This window comes from Vombatus ursinus, unplaced genomic scaffold, assembly GCF_900497805.2.
Source record: "Vombatus ursinus unplaced genomic scaffold, bare-nosed wombat genome assembly UNPS02014801.1, whole genome shotgun sequence".
NCBI lineage: Eukaryota > Metazoa > Chordata > Mammalia > Diprotodontia > Vombatidae > Vombatus > Vombatus ursinus.
In genome coordinates this window covers 16453168-16477275 of record NW_020954579.1, presented here as the reverse complement: position 1 = coordinate 16477275, position 24108 = coordinate 16453168, and the positions used below count along the sequence as shown (strand labels likewise).

The window sequence follows — 24108 nt, the reverse complement described above, 5'->3', positions numbered from 1 at the left end:
TCTCCTCTCCTCTCCTCTCCTCTCCTCTCCTCTCCTCTCCTCTCCTCCCCTCCCTTCCCCTCCCCTCTTTCCTTCTCTCTCCCTTTCTCCTCTTCTCTTCTCTCTCTCTTTCTCTCTATACAAAGACACAAACACATACACATACATATATATGTGAAATATATATACAGTGTAAATAGGAGATAGCCTTAGAGGGAAAGGACCGGCTTGGGGTGGGGGGAGGGAGCAGGAAAGGCATCTCATACGATGTGGGATTTGAGCTGAGTCTTGAAGGAAGCCAGGGAAGCCACGATGTGCAGTTGAAGCGTGATGGAGGCAGGGCAGACCAGGCTCTTTGCAGCCTGAGATGGAGGCTGAGAGTTCTTCAGGAGTCTTGCCTCCCAATCCCACATTCTGGCTATCTCACAGTCTGCTCCACTGTCTCATCCTCTCTATGCTCTCTAGAGCTCTCTGTGGGAGTCAGCCACTGGGAAAGGATGGAAACTTAACATTTATCTCTTGCTGGAAGCCTTCCCTGGTTGAGCCTGAGGCCAAACACACCTGCCTACAGCAATCCTTAATCAATTTGCATTTTTTTTCTGTGTTGCATTTTCAAGGGTTCTTAAGGCTTTTTCATGTATGTTCTTTTGTCTTGGAATTGAGCTAGGACAGGGATTCTTAATCATAGCCCTGGTTGGATTTCACGGAGATGGTAAACTTGAATAAGAGGAAAAATACATCTTTATTTCAAAATAAGTGGATTCTTCTATAATCCCATATATTTTATGCATTTAAAAACATTCTTCTGAGGAGGGGGTCCATGGGCTTCACCAGACTGCCAGAGCTGACCATTGACAGAAACACAGTTAAGATCGCTGGCCTAGGAGCCTCAGAGGGTAGTGACCTTCAGCTGACTTCCTTCCTTGGGAGTCCCTTCTCTATTACTTTCTCTCTGTTATATGAGCCTTGATGTCCCCCAAAAGACTGTGAACTCCTTGAGAGAAAGGACTTTCGTTTTCCCCCACAGCCCTTATTCTAATGCCTGATAGAATAAGTGTTTAACAAACCTGCTCAATGGAATTGAATCCTCCTATCCTCCCTGTACCCAGTACACACTACCAGGGGTGGAGACCTAATGTCCTAATGGAAACAACATGGAGACAACTCTCCTGTCTCTCCTCTCTTCTCCTCTTCTCTTCTCTCTCCCTCCCTCCCCTCTCACCTTTCCTTTCTTCTTCTTCTTCTTCTTCTTCTTCTTCTTCTTCTTCTTCTTCTTCTTCTTCTTCTTCTTCTTCTTCTTCTTCTTCTTCTTCTTCTTCTTCTTCTTCTTCTCTCTCTCCCCTCCCCTCCTCTCTCCTTTCCTTTCCTCTGCTCTCCTTGCCTCCCCCTCTCTCCCTCTCTCCTCTCTTCTCTTCTCTTCTCTTCTCTTGTCTTCTCTTCTCTTCTCTCCTCTCCTCTCCTCTCCTCTCCTCTCCTCTTTCCTTCTCTCTCACTTTCTCCTCTTCTCTTCTCTCTCTCTATACAAAGACACAAACACATATTTGTGTTTGTGACCTCAAGGCCACATGTGGCCTTCTAGGTCCTCAAGTGCGGCCCTTTGACAGAATCCAAACTTTACAGAACAAATCCCCTTAATAAAAGGATTTGTTTTGTAAAACTTGGACTCAGTGAAAAGGCCATACCCAAGGGCCTAGAAAGCCACATGTGGCCTCAAAGGAGCAGGTTCTGGGGTTGCTTATACACAACAGGGGCTCAACTCTTTCTCTGGACTATTATAATTGCTGTGATTTAAAAAAAATCAGGCAACACTCCCTCCCATCGCCACTCTGTCTTTTTTAGAGGCACGGGGTTGGGGTGTTGCAGTGGATAGAATGCCAGGCCAGGAGTCAGGAAGACTCATCTTCCCAAATTCAAATCTGGCCTCAGGCACTTAGCAGTGTGACTCTGGGCAAGTCACCTAACCTTGTTTGTCTCAGTTTCCTCATCTGTAAAATGAGCTGGAAAAGGAAATGACAAACCACTCCAGTATCTTTGCCAAGAAAACCGCAAATGGGGTCACTAAGAGCCAGACATGACTGAAAAATCACTGAACAGCAACAGGATGGGAAAAGGAAAAACAGCACAGAATTAGGGCCCCAGGATGTGTGTTTGTGGGCATGACAATGAGGGGAAGGGCTGCTGCTGCTATCTAGCTCTCATCGATGAGCAAGATGCAGGGTAGAGCAGGACTCAGGAAGGGACTGAGGTAGGGAAGGGCAAGCCTGAGGTGCTGGGAGAGGCCCAGGTCTCCCTTCAGTAGTCACACACCCTCAGGAAGCTATCTGGCAGGCTCATTACAACTCAAGTACAGCAGGCCAGACACTTATTATCCCCATTAATTGTGCCCCAGCCAGAGCCCTGGAGAGCTAAGCCAGCTCCTGGGCATAGATCCGCTCTTAGAGGTGCCAGCCACCTCACCTCATCAGGGAGAGGCAGGGCAGGCCTGGGCTTCATCTCAGAAGAACCACCTGAGATGGTCACTGGGAAGGGGCCTGGGTTTGCTATAGGCCTGAATTTCAGCCGCAAGTGAAGTAATATAACAACACTAACATTTGGGTACCTTATCTAGTCACTGTGATACTGATACGAGGATCAGGTTACTGTCCTCTCTCTCCTCCCTTCCTTCCAAAGTCTACCTAAAACTTAATTTTTCTAGGAGAAAAACACAAGGAAGGGGTAAGTGGTATATATGTGGTATTTCATGGTACCATTTACCCCATTAGACTGAAAGGTCCTTGAGAGGATGAACTGTCATTTGCCTTTCTTTGTATCCCTAGCACTTAGCACAGTGCATGGTATATAGCAGGCCCTTAATAAATGCTTATTGACTGACTGACTATGAAGGGCAGCACCAGATTCACGGAGCACAATCACTGTACAGGAGGCTGGTAATACATGGACTTGGTTTAGAGGTTATCTATCTCTATGTATGTATGTGTATATACATACATATATACACACATGTGTGTATATACACATGTGTAATAAGTATGTGTGTGCACGCGCACATATCTATACACATACACACATACATATTAGAAAGGCAAACTTTGACAAGTCTTTCACCTTGTTTGCCTCAGTTTCCTCATCTGTCAAATGAACTGGAGAAGGAAATGGCAAACCACTCCAGTATCTTTGCCAAGAAAACCCCAGATGGGATCACGAAGAATCAGGCAGGACTGAAAACAACTGAACACACACACACACACACACACACACACACACATACATAATTGTGACTCTCTGCTTATAGATTCTCCTGTTTATTGGAATCTTGCACTTTCCAAGGCATATGATGTTAGTAGATCTTTCTTTCATGCAGACTTCCAAATGGGACTAGGGTCTGTTCCTCCCCTGTATGCCTTAACCTGAGCTGAAGCAAGGTTGTTTCTCCTGCCTCTCTAAAGGGGTCATAACTTCTTCCCAAATCTCTACCTGAACCAGCATCAATCATATCAGAAAAGGAATTGGCAGCCACCAGATTTTCATTGTTAATAATCAGCTATAGGATATACATGACAATAGAAGGGGGAGAGGTGGACTCAATCAGAAGACAACAAAACTGGCTACTTTGGCTACAGCCAGTGGGCAGCCTTCTCTTGCCTCATCCTCTGCTGATGGAGAGAGAGAGAGAGACAGAGAGACAGAGACAGAGACACACACAGAGAGAGAGGGAGAGAGAGAGAGAGAGAGGAAGGACCTTGTTAGAAGTACTCCATCAGTTCCCAGTGCCAGTTCTATTGAAGTATCCTACTAGGGTCCTGGGAAAAGGGACATAAGACCTCTGCTGTAGACATCAGACAAGGTTCAACCCCACCAGTGGCACTATCTTCTTCAGGACACGTTATGGGTGATTGAATTCTTTTCCACCAGTGCTTTCTTCCCAGAAATCTTCAAAGACAAGTCCAAAGAGATGTCCCAAACTGGTGAATTCTGGGATAGCATCTGTTGGAGTTTCTCATTTCCATGGCAATGCTACCTGGGCAGGGAGCCTGGGATGCCAGCATTACTTGCCTAATCTGTGCTTCTTTTTATAACACCTTTGTGTATGTTCTTGTATTGCTTTCATGTGTGTGTCTCATCCAGCATGAAGTGGACGTTAATGGTGTCAGAGTCTGTCCTGTAAAACAAATACAACCTTAGAATCTGTGAGCTAAGGACAGAGAGTGAGGATGGGCCCCAGGGAGCAAAGGAATGGAGCCTTCCCCACCCCAAACCTGGCCCTCAACTACCTTCCTCTCTTCCCAACTTTTTCTTACTCTGAGGGTGTGAACAACCCTAGAACAGATTCTCTAGGGATAAGCAGGTGGTCCAGAAGGTAAACAAAAAGTTGGTAGGAATCACAATTTTGAGAAATTAAGATGAGATCATAGATAAGGAAGTAATTTGAAAAAGTACCATACATTGAAAAAATTCCCTGCTTCACTTTTTTCTTTTGTTTAAATGTGAGAAATTGTATAGAGATGTAGTAGTCCAAGAGAAACTTAGGGAAACCCAATTCGCTCTCTCACTGCCCTCTAAGAAATGCTCCTACCCAGCTTCTGGCCCCTTTTCCCTAGCTCCTGCCTACTTCACCATTACCCCCCCCATCCCCCCACCAGCTGTCCAATCTAGTTATTCCCTTATTGTTGTTGTTCAGTCATTTCAATCACGTCTGACTCTTCATGATCCCATTTGGTGTTTTCTTGGCAAAAATACTGGAGTGATTTTTGCCATTTCCTTCTCTAGTTCATTTTACAGATGAAGAAACCAAGGCAAGCAGGGTTAAGTGACTTGCCTAAGATCACACAGCTAGTCAGTGTCTGAAGCCAGATTTGAACTCCGGTCTTCCTGACTCTAGGCTTGACACTCTATCCTCTGTGCCACCTAGCTGCCCAGTGATTCCCTAGCCTGCCCCAGAAATAAGGAGGTGCCAATTCCTGACACATTGGCCACAGGACCCCCACCAGCTCTCGGTGGCTCCTTCCAGACAACCTCTGGGGTTTTTGCAGATGGTGGTTCTGATGGACCCAATGGAGGATCCAGATGACATTCTCCGAGCCCACAGATCCCGGGAGAAGTCCTACTTATTTGATGTGGCCTTTGACTTCACTGCCACTCAGGTGAGGGGCCAGGGATGGGAGACACTAACATAGGACCAAAATAAAGAAAGGGTCTATATTTGTCCCCGAGAGGCCATCACTCAGACCTGGGTCTTTGTAGACAGCTATTAGAAACTGCTTCAGTCCTTATTTGGAGAGGGTGTGGTTTTCTTCACTCATGCACATGTGCATGTTCACATGTATTTCTATGTGGCATGCTCATTCACAGACCATTACATGCATGCATACATACATACATACATACATACATACATACATACACCTCCACTCAACAACCACGAATGCCAGCAAGTGCTGTGGGACCCACATCTGGTTCCGTTCTGAGAGACTCCACTAGATTAACCCAGATGGTAGGATGACCTGAGAAAATTGATGCTCTCCTGGGGATACCACCACCTGGCTCACCTTCAGGATATCCCTGGTATCTGTTATAAGGCAACAGCTGGGCAGGGGGCCAGGAGAAGTCTGGAGGAGCCAGCTGGTGTCCTGAGTTCTGTTCCAAGCTGGCATCCCTAATGAATTGAAAATAAAGAGACTCTTTCCTCACCTCCTCAGTGTCACCTCTCCAGGGTCTAGGCATTCTCCACAATCTCAGGCTAGGCAGGACCCAGAAACAGAAACTGCTTTCTACAGTGGGGAGCTGGGCATGTTCTGCCTCCTGAACCCCTCACACCCCCAATTTCCCTTTCCTTGCAGGAGATGGTTTACCAAGCCACCACGAAGAGCCTCATTGAAGGGGTCATCTCTGGCTACAACGCCACTGTCTTTGCCTATGGCCCCACTGGTGAGCTGGCTGACTTAGCACTTGGTTTCTGCCTCCCCAGTCCTGTCCAAAACCAAAAGAGCCCCCCTTTTCAGCCCGCCTGAACCCCCAACATGGAGGTCAGCCAACTCCCATAAGCAAGAGTTTTATAGGACCACCCCACTTCACTATCACAGGAATGGCTTGGCCAAATGTAAGCCTAACTCATCATGAGCGCCATGTCCCACCCCCATCTTCACCCAGAGCCGCCTCATCCCAGAAAACCCCTCTTTCTCCCACCCACATGGATCTAAGAGGGGCCTACACCTTTGCCTTTCAATAGCCTCTCAATGACCCCTCCCCAAAAAGGGACAGGGTGCTTGCCCGACAGATAGGGCCGTCAGAGCAAGGACAGGAGGGAGTTGTCCCTGGGGAGAAGTCTTCCAGGTGTGGCCCTCTCCAGCAATGTCACATGCCCTATAACCCCTGCTCACCTACTGTCCTTTCCTGCCTCTAGGCTGTGGGAAAACGTACACCATGCTGGGCACTGACCGTGAGCCTGGAATCTACGTTCGGACCCTCAACGACCTATTCTGTGCCATTGAGGAGACCAGTGATGACATGGAATATGAGGTGTCCATGTCTTACCTAGAGGTAGGTCATCCTAGTGGGGCCATACTTGGAATTTTGAGTAGGGGTAAGGCACTGATTGGCCCGTAAGAAGGGTAGGAAAATCTCTTGAACGCATCCCAGCCTATGTCCCAATGCAGTTTCCAGGAGTATGGACAAACAACTGTTCCTACTTCCCCCTTCATTCTGACAGGCTCTTGCTTTGAAAGAATAGAACCAGGGCAAGTGTGAAGTGCACAGGCCCCAGGGACATGCCCCATTGCCCTGGGAGATGCTAAGCCAGATATCAGTTCCCAATGTCCCTGCTGTCCTTTCCTTTCCCCCTCTCCCACCTGGAGTGAATGCAAACTTTAGCAAATATAGTGGCCTTTTAAATAAGTATGGAAATTACCAGGGCACAATGATATCTAACATTATCTACTGACCCCCTGACCCCCAAACCATTCCTTGGAAGCACTACTTATCTTTTAATGAAAGGAGTCAACATATCTTTTTTCTCTCCAGAAACCAACTGTGACTTAATTTGGATGGCTAGTTAAATGTGGGCCATTTACCCAAGTGTGTCTATGTATAGCAGTATCACACATGTGTGGGGGTGTGTCCACATGCCTAGTATACCTGGCACTATCTTCCTCTATTGTGGGCATGTGGTGATGGGATTAATAGAGCAGTATGATGTATGCAAAGAGGAATATGAGAGTCATTGCTGAGAACAGGTGAGCTGTGACTGCTCTGTAGAGCTGGAAATGAGGACGAGTGTAACTAAGGAGGGGTGATGGGGGCTTTGACACAGGGTTCCACAATTTAGAGGACACTGACATCAGCTTAGAAACAACTGAGCTTAGTACCTAGGTAGCAAGAATAATTAAAATAGGAAGCAATCAAGTGGAATCTTTTTCCACTTGGCAGTAGCACCCCAAGTGAACTCCTTTCAGCCCATCCTCATCCTGGAGTCTCTGTCACTCCTGACGACTGACTTGTTCTTAAATAGTGGATTTGAGGATGTGTTTCATGTCATTTGTCCTGGGCATGTTTTGTACTCCTGGCACCAGGTGCAAAAATTACTCAGCTCTACTTACCTGGCTTCCCAACACCTCTAGTACAGTCCTGGTCCTTTCTTTATTAGGTGATCTTTATGAGGCAGCCAGTGCTGGGCTTGGAGTCAGGAAGACCTCAGACACTAGCTGTGTGACCTTGGTCAAGTCACTTAACTTCTGTATGACTCAGTTTCCTCATCTGTAAATGGAGATAATAATAGCACCATCTTTCCAGGATCTAATAAGATAATCATCATAAAGTGCTTAGCACAGTGCCAAGCACATAGTAAGCACTATATGAATGTAAGCTATTATTATTAGGGCAGGAAAGACAGCAAGCTAGATCTGTCACCTGTTTATGCTGGCTAGTACAGTGTTTGCTCACAGAATGAGAATGGGGGGAGAGGGGAACAGCTAGGTGGTGCAGTGGATAGAGCACCAGCCCTGGAGTCAGGAGGACCTGAGTTCAAATCCAGCCTTAGACACATAACACTCACTAGCTGTGTGACTCTGGGCAAGTCACTTAACCCCAATTGCCTCCCCCCACCCAAAAAAAGAGAGAGAATGGTAGGAGGGGAGGCAAAGAGTAACCCATAAATGTAGCAATGAGCTGTTAGATTTTCCCTTGGGTGACCCTAGTCCTTGGCAGGGTCTTTCTTGTTCAGATCATCTTTGCTAGAGGTGGCAGAGAACCTCTCCCCATTGAATAGATGCCCAGGGATCTGGGTGGAAACCTGTGCCATTCACATTTTCCCAAGAAGAAGAGAGTGGCTATGGCCAGGACCACAGATACCTTGTCTAGGGATCCAGCCTCCTGGGGATGTGCCCAGGTAGCTCTGGGAAGGGCATCCCAATATTACCATCTGTCCCTCTCCTCAGTCTACTGATCCCCTATCTCCATCATGAATAATATACTTCCTTGGAATGCCAAGGACCCATGAAGCTCCTTTGGAAATCTGTCCCTTTATTCTTGGTACTTGAAATCCCATCACCTAGCACAGTGCTTGGTGTAGTAGGTGCTTAATAAGTACTTGTTGATTGATTGATTCCAGTTCAGGTGTTTCTCCTCTCATCTGAGGGGTGATGAGAACCCTGGTTCCTGCCTTTGTTGTCTGACCTCATTCTTCCAATATTCTCTCCTTCCTGCTATCAGATCTACAACGAAATGATTAGGGATCTACTGAACCCTTCCCTGGGGTACCTAGAGTTGAGAGAGGACTCGAAGGGGGTGATCCAGGTGGCTGGGATCACTGAGGTTTCCACCATCAATGCCAAAGAGGTAAGTTTTTGGCAGAGAGAAAAGGAAGGCTCACTCCCTCGGGTCAAGGGATCCTGGGAAGTTGCTGCCTGGTAGGATGGTCTGGTGTCTGGTGCTTGAGGCAGCTGTGCAGAAACCTAGCCAGGGCTGGGGTATCTACATAAGGGGAATCTTGGCTTTCTATGTCTTCCTTACTTCCAGAAAATTCTAACATCTCTTCTCTGATCCAAGCCTCACAGGGATCCCCAGGAAAAAGGTGAAGAAGCAAATAGTTTTCCCATGTTATAAATAGATATTTTTAAGAGGAAAAAAAAAAAGCTGAGACAGTGAGGTGGCACAGTGGATAGAGCGCCAACCCTTGAGTCACAACGGCCTGAGTTCAAATGTGGCCTCAGACACTTACTAGATGTGTGACCCTGGATAAGTCACTTAACCCCAATTGCATCCCCCTCAAAATAAAGTAAGATAAAATAAAATAAAATAAAATAAAATAAGCCTTTGGGTTTTTGATGGCTTAAGATTATACAGATTATCAGAGCCAGCAGTCAGAACTCAAATACAAATCTCATTCTCATTCTCAGACTAGGGATCTTTCCTACTTCACCTCCTCCCATTTAAGTGTCCCCTTAAGTTTCTTTCTTTTCCCCCTGAAGTTATTGCTTTTTGTTGAGAGACAGCATGGTTCTATGGAAAAGGATGCTGGATTTGAGTTCAAAGGACCTGAATTCAAATCCCGACTCTTCACTTGCTTCCTGTATGATTTTCAGCAAGTCATTGAATCTCTCTGGGACTCAGTTTCCTCATCTGTAAGTTGAGGGGATTGGACTAGCTCTAGCTCAATGAGCCTATAAGCTATTCAATCATTCATTTCCAAATTTATTACACCCCCTTCTCCCCTTCCCAGGGAGCCAGGCCTTCTAACAAAAGATTTAAAAGAGGAAAAAAAAAACAGTTGGGTAAAGCCAAGCAATACATCAGCTGACCATGACTGACAGTGTATGCAGTATTTTACACCCCTAGTCCACCACCCTTTCAGTAAAGGGAGAAAGGTGCATTTTCTCAACTCTTCTCTGGGGGCTAACCTTGGACATTGTAATTACATTATATAGTATTTGGTCTATTTTATCATTCTTTCCGTTTACATTATTTTTATCCTTGTGTCCTTTATCAACTTCTCTTCTTTGGCCTGAGAAATGCCAGTTGCTCTGTCCCTTCCAACCCATTCCTGTTTGTTCTCTTCCATCTTGGAGGTTCTCTTTGGAGCCTCTCTATGAGTTCTGCACATCTGTGGGATCCTCATAGGACCCGTAGGAGCATAAGACTCAGTACAGGAAGAGGGACCTTTGAGAGCATTTCACCCAACCCCCTCATTTTATACATTCAGAACCTGAGGGATTATGTAAGAATATGGCCACCATGCAGGCCCTCCGCTAAGCTTTGTGGTGAATGCCCCCTTTGGGCTCATAGGATCATAAGTCACAAATTCATAGATCTGCCTCATATGCTTACTAGCTGTGTGACCCTGGGCAAGTCACTTAACCTACCTCTATCTGACTCAGTTTCCTCATTTGCAGAATGGAGATAATTGTACTGCCAACCTCCCAGAGTTGTTGTGGAAAATGAGATATTTGTAAACACTTTGCAAACCTTAAAGCTCTGTGCAAACACTAGTTATCATTATTATTGTTATTGTTATAATACCTCTTGAAGCCTCAGTTTCCTCATCTATAAAATGGGGATAAAAATAGCCTCTACCTTACAGGGTTGTTCTAAGGATCAAATATATATATAAACATATCAAATATATTTGTATCATTCTTTGTAAACTTTAAAGCACGATATTAATGCTATATTATTGTTGTTGTTGTTGTTACCATAGCTGGAATGGACTCTAGAGGTCATATAGTCCAACACCTTCATCTTATAGTGTCAGAGAGTGAGGCCCAGAGAGGCTGACTTGCTAAAGGTCAGACATTTAGCAAATGGCAGAGCTGGGATTTGAACCCAGCACCGCCGACTACAAATTCAGGACATTTCCCACCAACATCACACGTGTCCTCCGTCCCTACTGTTAGTCTGTGAATTCTTAATAAGATCGACGGGGGCAGAGACTGTCTTCCCTAATCTTACATCAGCTCCAGCCCCCAGCACAGGGCCCTCTGCACACCAGGTGCCTACGAGACGGGAGGTGAGGACCAGCTAGGGAAACTTTCCTTGCCTTGGAGGGTTTGCCAGAGTGGGTCAGAAGTCTGAGACCTTTGCTTCTCCCAACTCCCCATCCCTCTTCATCTCCAGATCATGCAGCTTCTAATGAAAGGGAACAAGCAGAGGACCCAGGAGCCTACGGCCGCCAACCAGACATCTTCCCGGTCCCACGCCATACTCCAAGTGACCGTGCGCCAAAGGAGCCGGGTCAAGAATGTCATGCAAGAGGTGCGGCTGGGCCGCCTCTTCATGATAGATCTGGCTGGCTCAGAGCGGGCATCCCAGGTGAGGGGATGAGCAGGAGGTGGGAAAAGTGGATGGGAAGAAGTGGGAGCAATGGCTGTCCGTGGCATGGGGGTAGGGATAAGCCTGCCTTCAGAAAAGCCGCTCTCGTGGGCAGCTATGTGGCACAGTGGATAGAGCACTGGCCCTGGAGTCAGGAGGACCTGAGTTCAAATCTGACTCTGACACTTGGCACTTATTAGATGTGTGACCCTGTGCCAGTCATTTAACCCCAATTGCCTCCCCCCCCCCAAAAAAAAGCCACTCTCCTGGGAGGAGGCTCCAAGTTGTACTTACCCAGTAGAAAGGAAAATTAAAAATAATATTTCACTTCACTCACCATCATTGTCATTTATCAAGAAGCTCAATCTTTTCCACTGGCACGTAGAATAAGCCACTTAGACCCAGACCCAACATTGTTAAGAGACTTAAAGTCTTAGGGCAGACCACCTGATGTAGGTAAACACAGAGGAAATCTAGACAAGGCCTGAGGAGTAAGTGATGACATTGTAGACAATGCCAGAGAGAGTACAGAGGAGGATGGGGGAGAATTGTTAGAGTTTCATGTTTGGACAGGGTGGCAGTGGAAGCTTCCTGGAGGAGCTAGAATTTCTGGAGTTGCTTAGATGATGGGAGGGAAGCCACTTAGATGACTGATGACTGTGGTGGAAGGAGCTGTGGGAGATAGGGCAGCCTCCTCTGCGTGGTCTGGGGAAAGGTAGGCCCTGAAGAAAGCTTATTGTAAGGGGAGGAATAGGTGGAGGGAGTCCAGGGGTGTGAACGTTTAACAACTGGCTCTCAAAAAGAAAAAAAAAAGACACATTTAATTTTAATCTGCATTATTCCTATTTTCACATCATTTTCTTCAGTCTAGAGCATGGGTGGGGAACCTGTGGCCTCGAGGCCACATAACTTGAGGACCTAGAGGGCCACATGTGGCCCTGCACCACCATCCCACTCCCCTGCCCCAATGGCAGCTTGCCTTCCTCCCCTTCCTCCTCCTTAGATTTCCTGTAGTTTGGAGTGCCATCTAGTGCTCCAAGTCAGTGACTATGCCTTGTTTTCTCCCATTTACAGTTTTAAAAAAGCAAGTTGGGTAGCCCACGTCGTTATTGCAGGGTGACTTGAGTCGGGGGTGATGTTATCCTCATCCTCATCATCATCATCATCGTCATCATCATCATCATCATGGTGGTGGGGGTGGGGGTGATCATCATCTAGCTGTCGTCATCAGCATTCTACTTTTTTTCCCCGTGAGTTCAGATAGAAATAGCCCTGAGACGAGTCACTACCTTGTTCTTTCCCCCTTTATTTTCATATTCTCTGACCTCTTGCACGGGTAGATGGAATAACTGCTCGTTGCACTCGAATAACAGTATTAGGAAGTGAGCTCACCCTCTAGCCTGGTTTCTTAACCTGCATCAATTTCAGGGTGGGTCTATGAACTTGGAAAAAAAACCAAAATTTTGTTTTCGTTATTTTTTGTTTTTCATTGTTTCTTTGTTTTCATTAACCTCTCACTAGAATTTGGCATTTATTTCAATTATGGATTGAAAAACAAACAAACAAAATAAAACGTTCTTTTGAGAAGGGATTCATGGGTTTGACCAAATTTACAAAGGGGTCCTGGACACAAAAAGGGCTAAGATTTGCCCCTTCCTGCCCCTGGCTCTGTAGGCTCCCCAAAAGTATCCTTGGTACAGCTCTAATAGCAGCCAGGATAAGGGGAAGCCATGACTTCATTCTCTCCCCCAGTCTTCTCCAGGAGATCTCTGTCTTTTGAAAACTTTTTCCATTCTTTGCAACTTGGCAAGTAAGTATTTGGTATGGTGATATCTATTTTAAAAGCTGTTCTTGGGGCAGCCAGATGGTGCAGTGGATAGAGCACCAGCCCTGGAGTTGGGAGGACCTGAGTTCTAAATCCAGCCTCAGATAGCCACTTAACCCTGATTGCCTTAAAAAACAAAAGTTGTTCTCGAATTTTTATAGGTTAATGTTAGGGTAGCTAGGTGGTACCACAGTGCTCAGAGTGCCAAGCCTGGAGTTAGGAAGATTCCTTTTCCTGAGTTCAAATGTGGCCTCAGACACTTACTAGCTGTATGACCCTGGGCAACTCATGTAATCATGTTGTCTCAGTTTCCTTATCTGTCAAATGAACTGGAGAAGGAAATGGCAAACCACTCCAGTATCTTGGCCAAGAAAACCCCAAAAGGGGTTACAAAAAGTCAGACAGGACTGAAAAATGGCTGAACAAGAATGCTTATCAATATTCTTTCTCCTTTTTTTGATAAGGAAAACTTAATCTTCTCATAGTTGCCTTAGAGCCATGGGCGTTGCGTTTCCTTAATATCATATGGGTTTTTGCGAGGATACTTTTCACATTTGTTAGTGTTCACTTTATAGCTCTAAAGCTGTACAATAAAACTGGCACTTTAGGATTGCTTTAAACATATTCTTCCATTTAGCTTTGCTTTCAAGGTGTCTATAAGTCATTTAACATATTCAGCATAATTTTATGCTTGACATATCCTGCCTGGAGGAGACCAAGATATTTGGTCAAGCTTGAAGTCTTCAGTCTTTATTTTTCCTTGATGTATATTAAGAATTTCATACTTATCAAAACCAAAAGATAATTTGATATCACTGGAGAAATATTCCACAGAATGAAGGAGCTGTCTAATATTTCTTTTGGTAGATCCATATACTGGAATGTCGTCCATGTACATCAAATGATTAATAAGATGTTTTAGTCTGTGGAAGGTCTTCATACTCTGCAGTTTAGCCTAAGTCTGTCAGACACCAAGTATTAATATATAAACACTGGGAAAAGATTCAAATGGGCAGCTTCCTTCTGTTAATTTGAATTCTCTGACTCAAATACTATGTATATTTAATAATAATAATAATAATAGCTAGTATTTCCATAGTGCTTTAAGGTTTGCCGAGTACCTGACAAATGTCTTATTTGATCCTCACAACAACTGTGGGAGGTATTATTTGCCATTTTTTATAGTTATCATGAAACAAAAGACAAAATTCCACAGGCAAAGTTTAGATTTTTTTTTTAATTTGCTTAAATAGAACAATAGTAATGCCAATACCTGCACAACTTTGCAGAAGTATCTGCCTTAATGGTAGCTAGGTGGCACAGTGGATAGAGCTCTCACTTGGAGTCAGGAGAACCGGAGTTCAAATCCGGCCTCAGATGCTTGACACTTACTAGCAGTGTGACCTTGGGCAAAACCCTTAACCCTGATTATTACAGAGAGAGAGAAAGAGAGATACAGAGAGAGGAGTGCTATGTGCTTCCAACATTCGACTCCTTCTTTAATTAATATTAATATTATTTTATTATTAATGTAATCATTATATTGTTAATATGATATTGTTAAATCATTAATATTAAAATAATATTCATATTCTTTAGAAGAGATGAAAGCGAGGTAAAGGGGAAACTAGGTGATGTACCAGCCCTGGAGTCAGGAGGACCTATGGTCAAATCCAGCCTCAGACACTCACTAGCTGTGTGACCTTGGGCAAGTCACTTAACCCTGATTGCCTCAATGAAAAAAGAAGGAAAGAAAGAATGAGAGAGAGAGAAAGAAAGAAAAACAAACAAATATGCTGAGTTTAAATGTTCTTTTAAAATGTCATGTTTCATATGAATTGTTCTTGATATGATTGTGGTGGTTGAAGTGTTTTAAATTAAAAACAATTTTCGGGGCAGCTAGATGGTGCAGTGGATAGAGCACTGGCCCTGAAGTCAGGAGGACCTCAGTTCAAATCCGGCCTCAGACTAAACACTTGACACTTACTAGCTGTGTGACCCTGGGCAAGTCACTTAACCCTAATTGCCTAAAAACAAAACAAAACAAAAAAAAATTCTCGGGTCTGGTCTATGTGTTTGCAGATCATGGGTAAGTCTTGACTGTGGTACTGAGACAAAGGCTTTGCATTAATTGGCAAAGATAGTATAAATGCTGCTGTGTTTTCAGGCAGTTTATTTAATGATAACAGTAAGTTGTTCTTTATACCCTGGGACTTTTTGGCATATGTTATGGTGATGATTAATAATAACTGGCCATTAATAATCTTATTAATGGACATCCATGTGAACTCAACCAACAATATGTCAACAGAAAAGTGTTGAACAAATGGCTATCACAAGACTTGTTTATGGAAACAGAGGAGATTATCACAGCAATTCAGGACCAGGTCATTGCCACCAGAAACTACAGAAAGGTCATCCTTAAGGAGCCTGGACTTAGTTATAAATGTCAATCATGCAGGGGAGCAGTGGAGATCGTATAGCTAGCTATAAACACGTAGTATCCACTGAATACTTACCTGCTGGCTAAAATGATCAGAAGCTCACTATTATCTTTTGTGGACTGTAACAAAATAACAAATCCCAATACTACAAATATAGACCTCCAAATATCCCAGAAAACTCAACCAATAAACTGTACTGGAACTAGACCATTATCACAGAATGAATTGTTGCCCCAAATTGCCTAGACATAACACCAATTCACAAAAACTTAAGATCATTTTAAAGGCTGGTGGCACAGTGGATACTAGACTTGGAGTAGGATTGTCTGAATTCATATACTGCCTCAGACATTTACTAGCTACGTGACCCTGGGTAAGTCACTTCCCCACTGCCTGCCTCAGTTTCCTCATCTGCAAAAATGGAGATAATGATAGAATCTACCTCACAAAGTTGCTGCGGGGATTGTTGAGATAATACATATGTAAAGTACTTTTCTAACCTTAAAGCATTATATCAATTCTATCTATTATGCCACCATCCAAAATGCTCATAGTAATCCCTAAGCTACATGAAACCAAAAACTTTCAAGATATAGAGACCTGGACAAGGAGACCAAAATCACATAGGTACAAGGTGAGATACATATATTATGGCTGTAGTCCTGTCTGCTACTGGACTGTGGGATGCTTTCAGGCAGCCAATGGTGGATGAGCTTATATCCTCATATTTTTATTCAACTACAAAAAGCAATTATTTTATGCATCTGGACAATAACCTTTGGAATACTGAACATTCAGAAATAATAGCAGGAGAGCAACTTGTCCCAGGGTCGTTTCTACACAAACCCCATTAGAAAAGAGAACCTGATGGTAACAGTAATAATACCAATAGCCAGCATTTATATGGCGCATTAAGGTTTACAAAGGTTTACAGACATTATCTCATTTGAACCTCTTAACATCCCTGGATGATAGGTGCTATTATTATTGCCATTTTACAGATGAAGAAGCTGGAGACAGAGGTGAAGTGATTTGCCCAGGTCGCTTAGTTAGTAAATGTCTGAGGTCAGATTTGAGCTCGGGTCTTCCTGACATTATCGAGTCTCCCTCTGATGCTTCATCATGTGTGGAGGTGACCTCACTTTATCTTCATGACAACCCTATCAGGTTGGTAACATAGAGATTGTTATCTTCTGTGTTCCAGGAAAGGAAACTGAGGTCCAGGGAACTGAAGGGATTCGTTCATGGTTGAACATTAGTGCACTAGTGGAAAAATCAAATGCTTGGTTATATCACCAACCTTTACTGTCTGTAGGCCACTCCCTAGAGGCTCAGCCCCTCTACCACACCCCAACCAACTCTTGTGTCCTTGACCCTCAGACTCAGAACCGTGGACAGCGCATGAAGGAGGGTGCCCACATCAACAGATCCCTGCTGGCCTTGGGCAACTGCATCAACGCTCTCAGCGACAAGGGGAATAATAAGTATATTAACTACAGAGACAGCAAACTCACCCGGCTTCTCAAGGTACTAGCAAAAGCCAAATGAGGCGTGAGTGGCAGGGAGCTGGAGGGTCAGGAGCCAGTCTATAGAAGATGCTGTGTTGTGTCAAAGGAAACTCTGAATCCCATTGCTATCATTGTTAGTGGTTTGCTCATTCATAACACACAGGGCATTTTAAGGTACTTTTTAGAAGTTACAAGGAGAACTACAGAGGGGCAGTATGGCGTAGTGTACAGAGAGCCTCAGAGCCAGGGAGAACTAGGCTCAAGTCCCACCAAGTTCCAGTCTGACCATGACTGGCTATCTGACCCTGAGCAAATTACTTGACCTCTCAGTGCTCTAGACAACTCATTAATACTAAAAGTCACAAAGAAGGTGCCAATCTACATTACTAGAGGTGATTTCTTCATCTGGGAAGTCCCTATACCCAAGAAATCTCAAGCCCAGCCCAGATTCCTAAAGACAATGGTACACCTTATGGCCCAGGAAAGATAATCACAAGATCATAGAATTCAGAGCTGAAAGGGTTGTTAGGGATTTCCTAGTCCAACTTTCTCATTTTCTAGATGGGGGATCAGATGCCCAAAGTGGAGGAGTTGTAGTTTTTTTTTTAAATTAACATTCTACTTTCTACAAAGGTCACTGCTTAACCATATAGTCAGTCAATTAAAAAAGAAAGAAATTTTCATTTAAGAACTTGGGCTAGAAGGAGGAGAAAGAAAGGAGGAAGGAGGTAGAGGCCAGGGGAGTCCAAAGGTCTTAGAGTAGAGCTGGTTTGGCTACTTCTGTAGCAAAGGAGCTGATTTTAAAGCTCTCGGTAGAGGATTGATAAGTTTGATAAATACTTCAGGCTATATAGTAGTGGGAGCCAGGGGGAGATAGGGAGTGGCAGGGATTGAGATTCCCACAGTGGAGAAACCCAGGCCTAGGTGCTTGCTCACATCTGGCAAGATACGATAAGATGCAATGGTTGTCCAGCTAACCAGGTCCTCTCCTTCACCCTTTATGTAGGATTCCCTTGGGGGCAACAGTAGGACAGTGATGATTGCCCACATCAGCCCTGCAAGCAGTGCATTCGAAGAGTCCCGAAACACCCTCACTTATGCTGGCCGAGCCAAGAATATCAAGACCAGGGTGAGATACAGCCACTTAACCATTCCCAAGGTCAAGTTCCTTGCTTATGTTCCCTGACCCATTGACCTGCCTGGCCACTCCTCTTCCTGCTGAATATCCCTGTTATCAGCCACTGCCTCTTCAGTACCATCCCCAGTCCTTGGATCTAATCTTATTCTTCCCCACTCTTTCAGCCATACTCCATGGATATTTCTCAGAAGTTAGTGATCGGTGCTTCCATTCACCACTGATTCTCTTTCTCTCATCATTCCTTCCTTGTTTCCTTCCCTCTACTACAAATATTTACTGTATAAAGCTTGTGTTTCTTCTCCATGTTCCCTCTCTTGGTGATCTCATCAGCTCACCTTGGAGTCCAATGTCATCTCTATGTAGATGACTCCTACATCTATATTTCCAGCTCTCAGTCTTGCATCTCCAGCTACCTGTTTGAAATCTCCACCTGAAAGTCCTATGGGCATCTCAAACTCAGCATATACAAAATAGATCTCATTATCTTCACCTCTAAACTCAAACCCTTCTCCTAACTTTCTCATTTCTGACCATGATACCACCATTCTTCAAATCATTCACGTTCACAACCTAGGAGTCATCCTTGATTCTTTACTCTCCTTCACACACACACACACACCCCTCCCCAATATTTAAAGTCATCAAGTCTTGCTTGCTGATTTCACCTCCTCTCATATTCGTTCACTTCTCTCTATTTGAACCACCAGTGGTCAAGGCACTCATCACCTCTCTCTTGGACAATTACAACAGTTTCCTGATTCACTGCCCTGTATCCATTCTCTTGGCACAGCTAGATGGCACAATGGGTAGAGAGCTCTGAGCCTGGAGTCAGAAAGACCTGAGTTCAAATCTGATCTCACAGACTTACTAGCTGTGAGACCCTGGGCAAGTCATTTCACCCCGTTTGCCTCTGTTTCCTCATTTGTAAAAATGAGCTGGAGAAGGAAATGGAAGTATCTTTGCCAAGAAAACCCCAAATGGGGTCATGAAGAGTCAGACATGACTGAACAACAATCTGGTGTCTCTCCTTTCTAATCAATCATCCACACAGCTAACAAATTAATTCATAGTACTAAAGCATAGACATTACTCCCCTGCTCAAGAAGCTTCAGTGACTTCCCTTCGCCCTTAGGACAAAATGCAATATGCTCTGTATGGTATTTAGAGCCTTTTCACGGTATGGCTGCAGCCCATCTTTCCAGGTAGATTTTCCATCACTCCCTGTTACCCATTCTATACCACAGCCAGACTGGCCCAGTTGCCATTCTCCGGACCCAACATTCCAATGCCTCTCACTGCCTGTTTCCCGTCCCTAGAATGTTCTCCTCCTTCACTCCTTCCTCTTAGAACTCCTTGCTCTCCTTCAGGAAATCTTTCCTGATTCTCCAGTTGTTGGTTACTGGCTCCTTGCCAAATCATTGAGTACTTCTTTTGTATATATCCTCTATGTATTTCTCTGTGAATGTTATATGCCCCTATTAGAATGTAAGCACAACTAAATAAATAAATAAATAAATTCCAGATAGGGGCAGCTAGGTGGCACAGTGGATCTTGGCCTTGGAGTCAGGAGCATCTGAGTTCAAATCTAGCCTCAGACACTTGACACTTATTAGCTGTGTGACCCTGGGCAAGTCACTTAACCCCATTGCCTAGCCAAAAAAAAAAAAAAAAGAATTTAAGCTCCTCGGGGTCGAGAATTGTCTCACTTTTGTATTTGTATCCCCAATGCCTAGCACAGAAGCACGGATGCTTATTAAATACTTGTTGATTGGTTGATTATGTACTACGAGCCAATCAATCAACAAGTATCTGTTATTATATGCCAGGCACTCGACTTATCTCTAAGGATCCACAGACAAAAGTGAAATAGTCCCTGCCCTCAAGGATCTTCCCTTCTAATGGAGGAGTGACACGTCCACCATATATATAAAATGAATACAAAGTAGTTTTAGGAAGGAGAGAATTAGCACCTAGGGCCCAGGAAAGGTATCATGCAGAAGCTGACACCTGAGCTGAATCTTGAGATAAATCCACGATTCCAAGAGGCAGAGGCAAGGAAGAAGTGCATTCCAGGCATGAGAGAAGTGAGGGCAACAGCATGGAAGCAAGGGGCAGCTAGGTGGTGCAGTGGATAGAGCTCTGTCCTTGGAGTCAGGAGGACCTGAGTTCAAATCCAACCTCAGACACTTGACACTTACTAGCTGTGTGACCCTGAGCAAGTCACTTAACCCTGATTGCCTCACCAAAAAAAAAAGCATGGAAGCAGGATGAAAAGTGTTCAGGGTATGGAATAATGGGTAGAGCTTATCACAAAGTATGAGGAGGGTAGTAAAGTTTGAGAAAACTAGAAAGGAGATACATAATGAGGCCAGAAAGATAGGTTGGCATCAAATTGTAAAAAGCCTTAAGTGCCAGACAGAGTTTATATTTGGTACTACAGGCAATAAAGAGCCACTAGAGTTTATTGATCAGGGATATGACATGATCATTCCTACAGTTTAGGAAAAATCATTTTGGAAGCTGTGTGGAGGATAGACTGGAGCATGGACAGAGGCTTAAGTCAGGGAGTCCAAATAGGAAGCTACGGCAGTAGTCCAGGGGAGATGTAATGAGGACCTAAATTAGTGTGGTGCCCATGAGGGTAGAAAGGAAGAGATGGTTGTTGTCCTTCATTCTTGAAAATGACCAAAATGACATCACTATGTTGGCATCAAGGTAAAGTGTGTCTGACTGTGGCTGATCAGACCAATAGGAGCTCAGAAGGCTCTACCACAGGTCGGACACAAATAGTCCATATGAACATTTGGAGCGGAGATGGCTCTAAATTTGTGTGTCTAGGAGAGGAGGAAATATATACCAGAAATGTCATGGAAGTAGAAAAGACAAGATTTGGCGACTGATTGAGTGTCAGTAGGGTGAGAGAGAGTGAGGAGTAGAAGTTCACATCATGGCATGGAAAGATTTAAGTGTATATAAGGCACAATCCCTACCCTCAAGAAGGCTAAATTCCAATAAGGGAACTAGCGTATATAAAGTGCTTTGGAACCTTAAAGTGCTATCTACTCTTACTGTTACAGTAAGAGTTAAAGTGCTATCTATCTACTCTTACTCATTACAAATGAATAAGTGGAGGATCAGAGACATGAACTCACTCACTCAGGATCATTCAGCTGATAAAGATCAGAGCCTGACTCCCAAGTGCAGCACTACAACCCAGGTGAAATTCAAGAGTCATTAGACAGAAAGAATCAGCAGGGCTTGTCGACCCATTGGCTATGGAGGACAAAGGAGAGGGAAGAGGCAAAATTGGTTCTGACAGCTCCTACCACCCCTTGTCTCTTACTTCTCCTCCCACCGCCCCCAGGTGAAACAGAACCTGCTGAATGTCTCATACCACATTGCTCAGTACACCAGCATCATCTCTGACCTGCGCAGCGAGATTCAGCGCCTCAAGTGCAAGATTGATGGGCGGGGTGGGCGGGGCCATGGCCGAAGCCCCTGTGAGCAGGGAGACATTCGCCAGATCCAAGGTGGGTACCTAGAGGTATGAGGGTGATACTGTCCTTTGGTTATCTTTAATCATCTATCAGTAGTCTGGGTTAAGTGTAGCTCTTGGGGAGCCCCTTGACAGAGGGGCACATGCCACCCCAAAGACAGTTACTTCCTAGCTAAGCTTTTCCTTTCTATCATGGCCAGGTATTGCCATTATTCGGTATGGATAATGATGACAATAATAAAGCTGTCTTTTTCATAGAGCTTCAGGGTCTTCAAAACACATCGAATCATTATCTCATTTGGTCCCCACAACTACCCTGTGGTTAGGTACCACAGAGATTATTGTTCCCATTTTACAGATGCAGAAAGTGAAACCACACAGCCAGGTGGCCCAGTGGATAGAGCATTAGAGGATTTATTAGCAGTATAGGATTATTATTATTATTATTAGCATTAGCGGATTTATTGGCATTTAGTAGCATTGTAGGATTATTATTATTATTTTTAGCATTAGAGGATTTATTAGCATTATAAGATTTAGAATTAGGAAGACCTTAATTGAATCCTACCTCATATACTTTGTGACCCTGAGCAAGTCAATCAACCTCAATTTGCCTCATTTTCCTTGTCTTTAAATTGGGAATAATAATAGCACCTACCTCCCAGACTTGTCATGAGGATAAAACGAGATATTTGCATAAAGACTTTGCAAACCTTTAACATCATATAAAGGTTAGCTAGAAGTAGTAGTAGCAACAGCAGCAGCAGTAGCAGTAGTAGTAGTAGCAGGAGTATTCAACTCAGAGGTTAGGTGACTTGATGATTCCTAACTGCCCAAAGCAGAATCTGAACCCGGATCTCATCTAGTTCCAGATTCATCTGGATATGGATATGGATACAGAAGCATCTGTATATATGTGATGGAGTGCTAAGCCAAAGCCCTTTCTTAGGTGTTCAAGAATCATAGACTGTCAGAGGCAGAACAGAAGGAAAGTAGAGATCATTTAGCCCAACTCCCTCATTTTATGGGTCCTGAGTAGTTAAATAACTTCCAATCTTGAGAGGTTACACTTGGATGAAGATAAAGATAACATGCCATAAATCGATGCCACAAAACTGGTAGGGTCAGCTGACGTTGGATGATGGACTCAGGATCCAGAAAGGGTTCGGAAGGCTAAGAAGTGAGTCAAGCTCTAATAAGATTTAATAGGATTAATGTAAGGACATATCCTGGGGCTCAGAAAATCAACTGTGCATATAGGGGATGAAGCAGTTCCTATGGAAAAAAAAAATGTCTGAGAGTTTTTCAAAGTAGACTCTAAGCTTAATATGAGTTAAAGTCTCTCTACTGCCTTACCTAGGGAAAAGTACCATCAGAGCAAATTCCTAATGTGGGAGTTGGAAAGGGTCAAAGTAGAACATGTGCTTGACATCCTATATGGGTATTAGGAATAACGACAACAATAATAATGTGGTAATGTTTTTACAGTTTGTAAAGCATATTATCAAGTCAGACAATATGTATAAAGTGCTTTGCAAGGGATAACCACAAATCCTGCTTGGTCTTGGGCTATAGAAGCATCGAATTCAGGACAAGGTGGGGATACTCCCACAGCCTTGGTCAGACCACATCTGGAGAATGCCAGCAGAGGGCATTGTGTCCAGAGGCGGGCAACCAGAATGGGAAGAGCACTGAAGACTATAACCCATAAGGATCATTTGGAAACAACCAGTCAGAATGCCAGGGACTATGCTAAGTGCTGAGGATATAAGGAAATTCCACTCCCTTCTACTCCTCAAAAAAAGGGACCCCAGATATTTAGCCTAGAGAAGAAACGTTTTAGGAGGAACATGACAGCTGTCTTCAGCCATTAAAGGGTTACCCAATAGAAAAAGGATTAAATTTGTTATGATTGGCCCCAGAGGCAATCACAAGGAGCAGTGGGGTTAGAAATTACAAAAAGCCCAGATTTGGGCTTAAAAATTGGAAGAGGGATGGAGGCTAGACCTGTGACTTCAATGATGTAAGGAATTCCCAGATGAGGGACCTCCCTCTAACAATGCAGGTTGCACCTTCTCTGACTTATAGTCTTAGCAAGTCGCCTACAGCCCTGAGAGGTTCAGTGACAAGCCCAGCATCTCATAGCTAGTATGTCTCAAAAGTTCACCTCAAACTCAGGTCTTCCTGGCTTGGAGGCCAGCTCTCTATCTGATACATCATGGCTACCTCTCTTTGGAGGGGGCTCAAAATGGAATCGATGGGTTCCCTGTTATTGGAAGGGCTTCAAAAGGAGTCTGGATAACCATTAGTTGGTACTATTGATAAGGGGATTCCTGTTCTGATACAGGTCCTGGAATCAGGAAGATCTGACTTCAAATCCAGCCTCAGATACTTACAAGCTGTGTGACTCTGAGCAAGTT

General features: G+C 44.2%; 1 protein-coding gene across 2 annotated transcripts in view; it reads left to right on the top strand.

Moving 5' to 3' along the window:
* KIF19 (kinesin family member 19) overlaps positions 1–24108 on the top strand; it is a 57498-nt gene that overhangs the window by 25506 nt on the left and 7884 nt on the right. For both annotated transcript variants that reach the window (XM_027873152.1, XM_027873151.1), the window contains exons 3-10: positions 5010–5120; positions 5817–5904; positions 6380–6516; positions 8683–8808; positions 11083–11277; positions 16927–17073; positions 18061–18183; positions 21557–21722. In XM_027873152.1, coding sequence (XP_027728953.1) covers positions 5010–5120; positions 5817–5904; positions 6380–6516; positions 8683–8808; positions 11083–11277; positions 16927–17073; positions 18061–18183; positions 21557–21722 — 1093 coding nt within the window. The remainder of the gene's footprint in view (positions 1–5009; positions 5121–5816; positions 5905–6379; positions 6517–8682; positions 8809–11082; positions 11278–16926; positions 17074–18060; positions 18184–21556; positions 21723–24108) is intronic.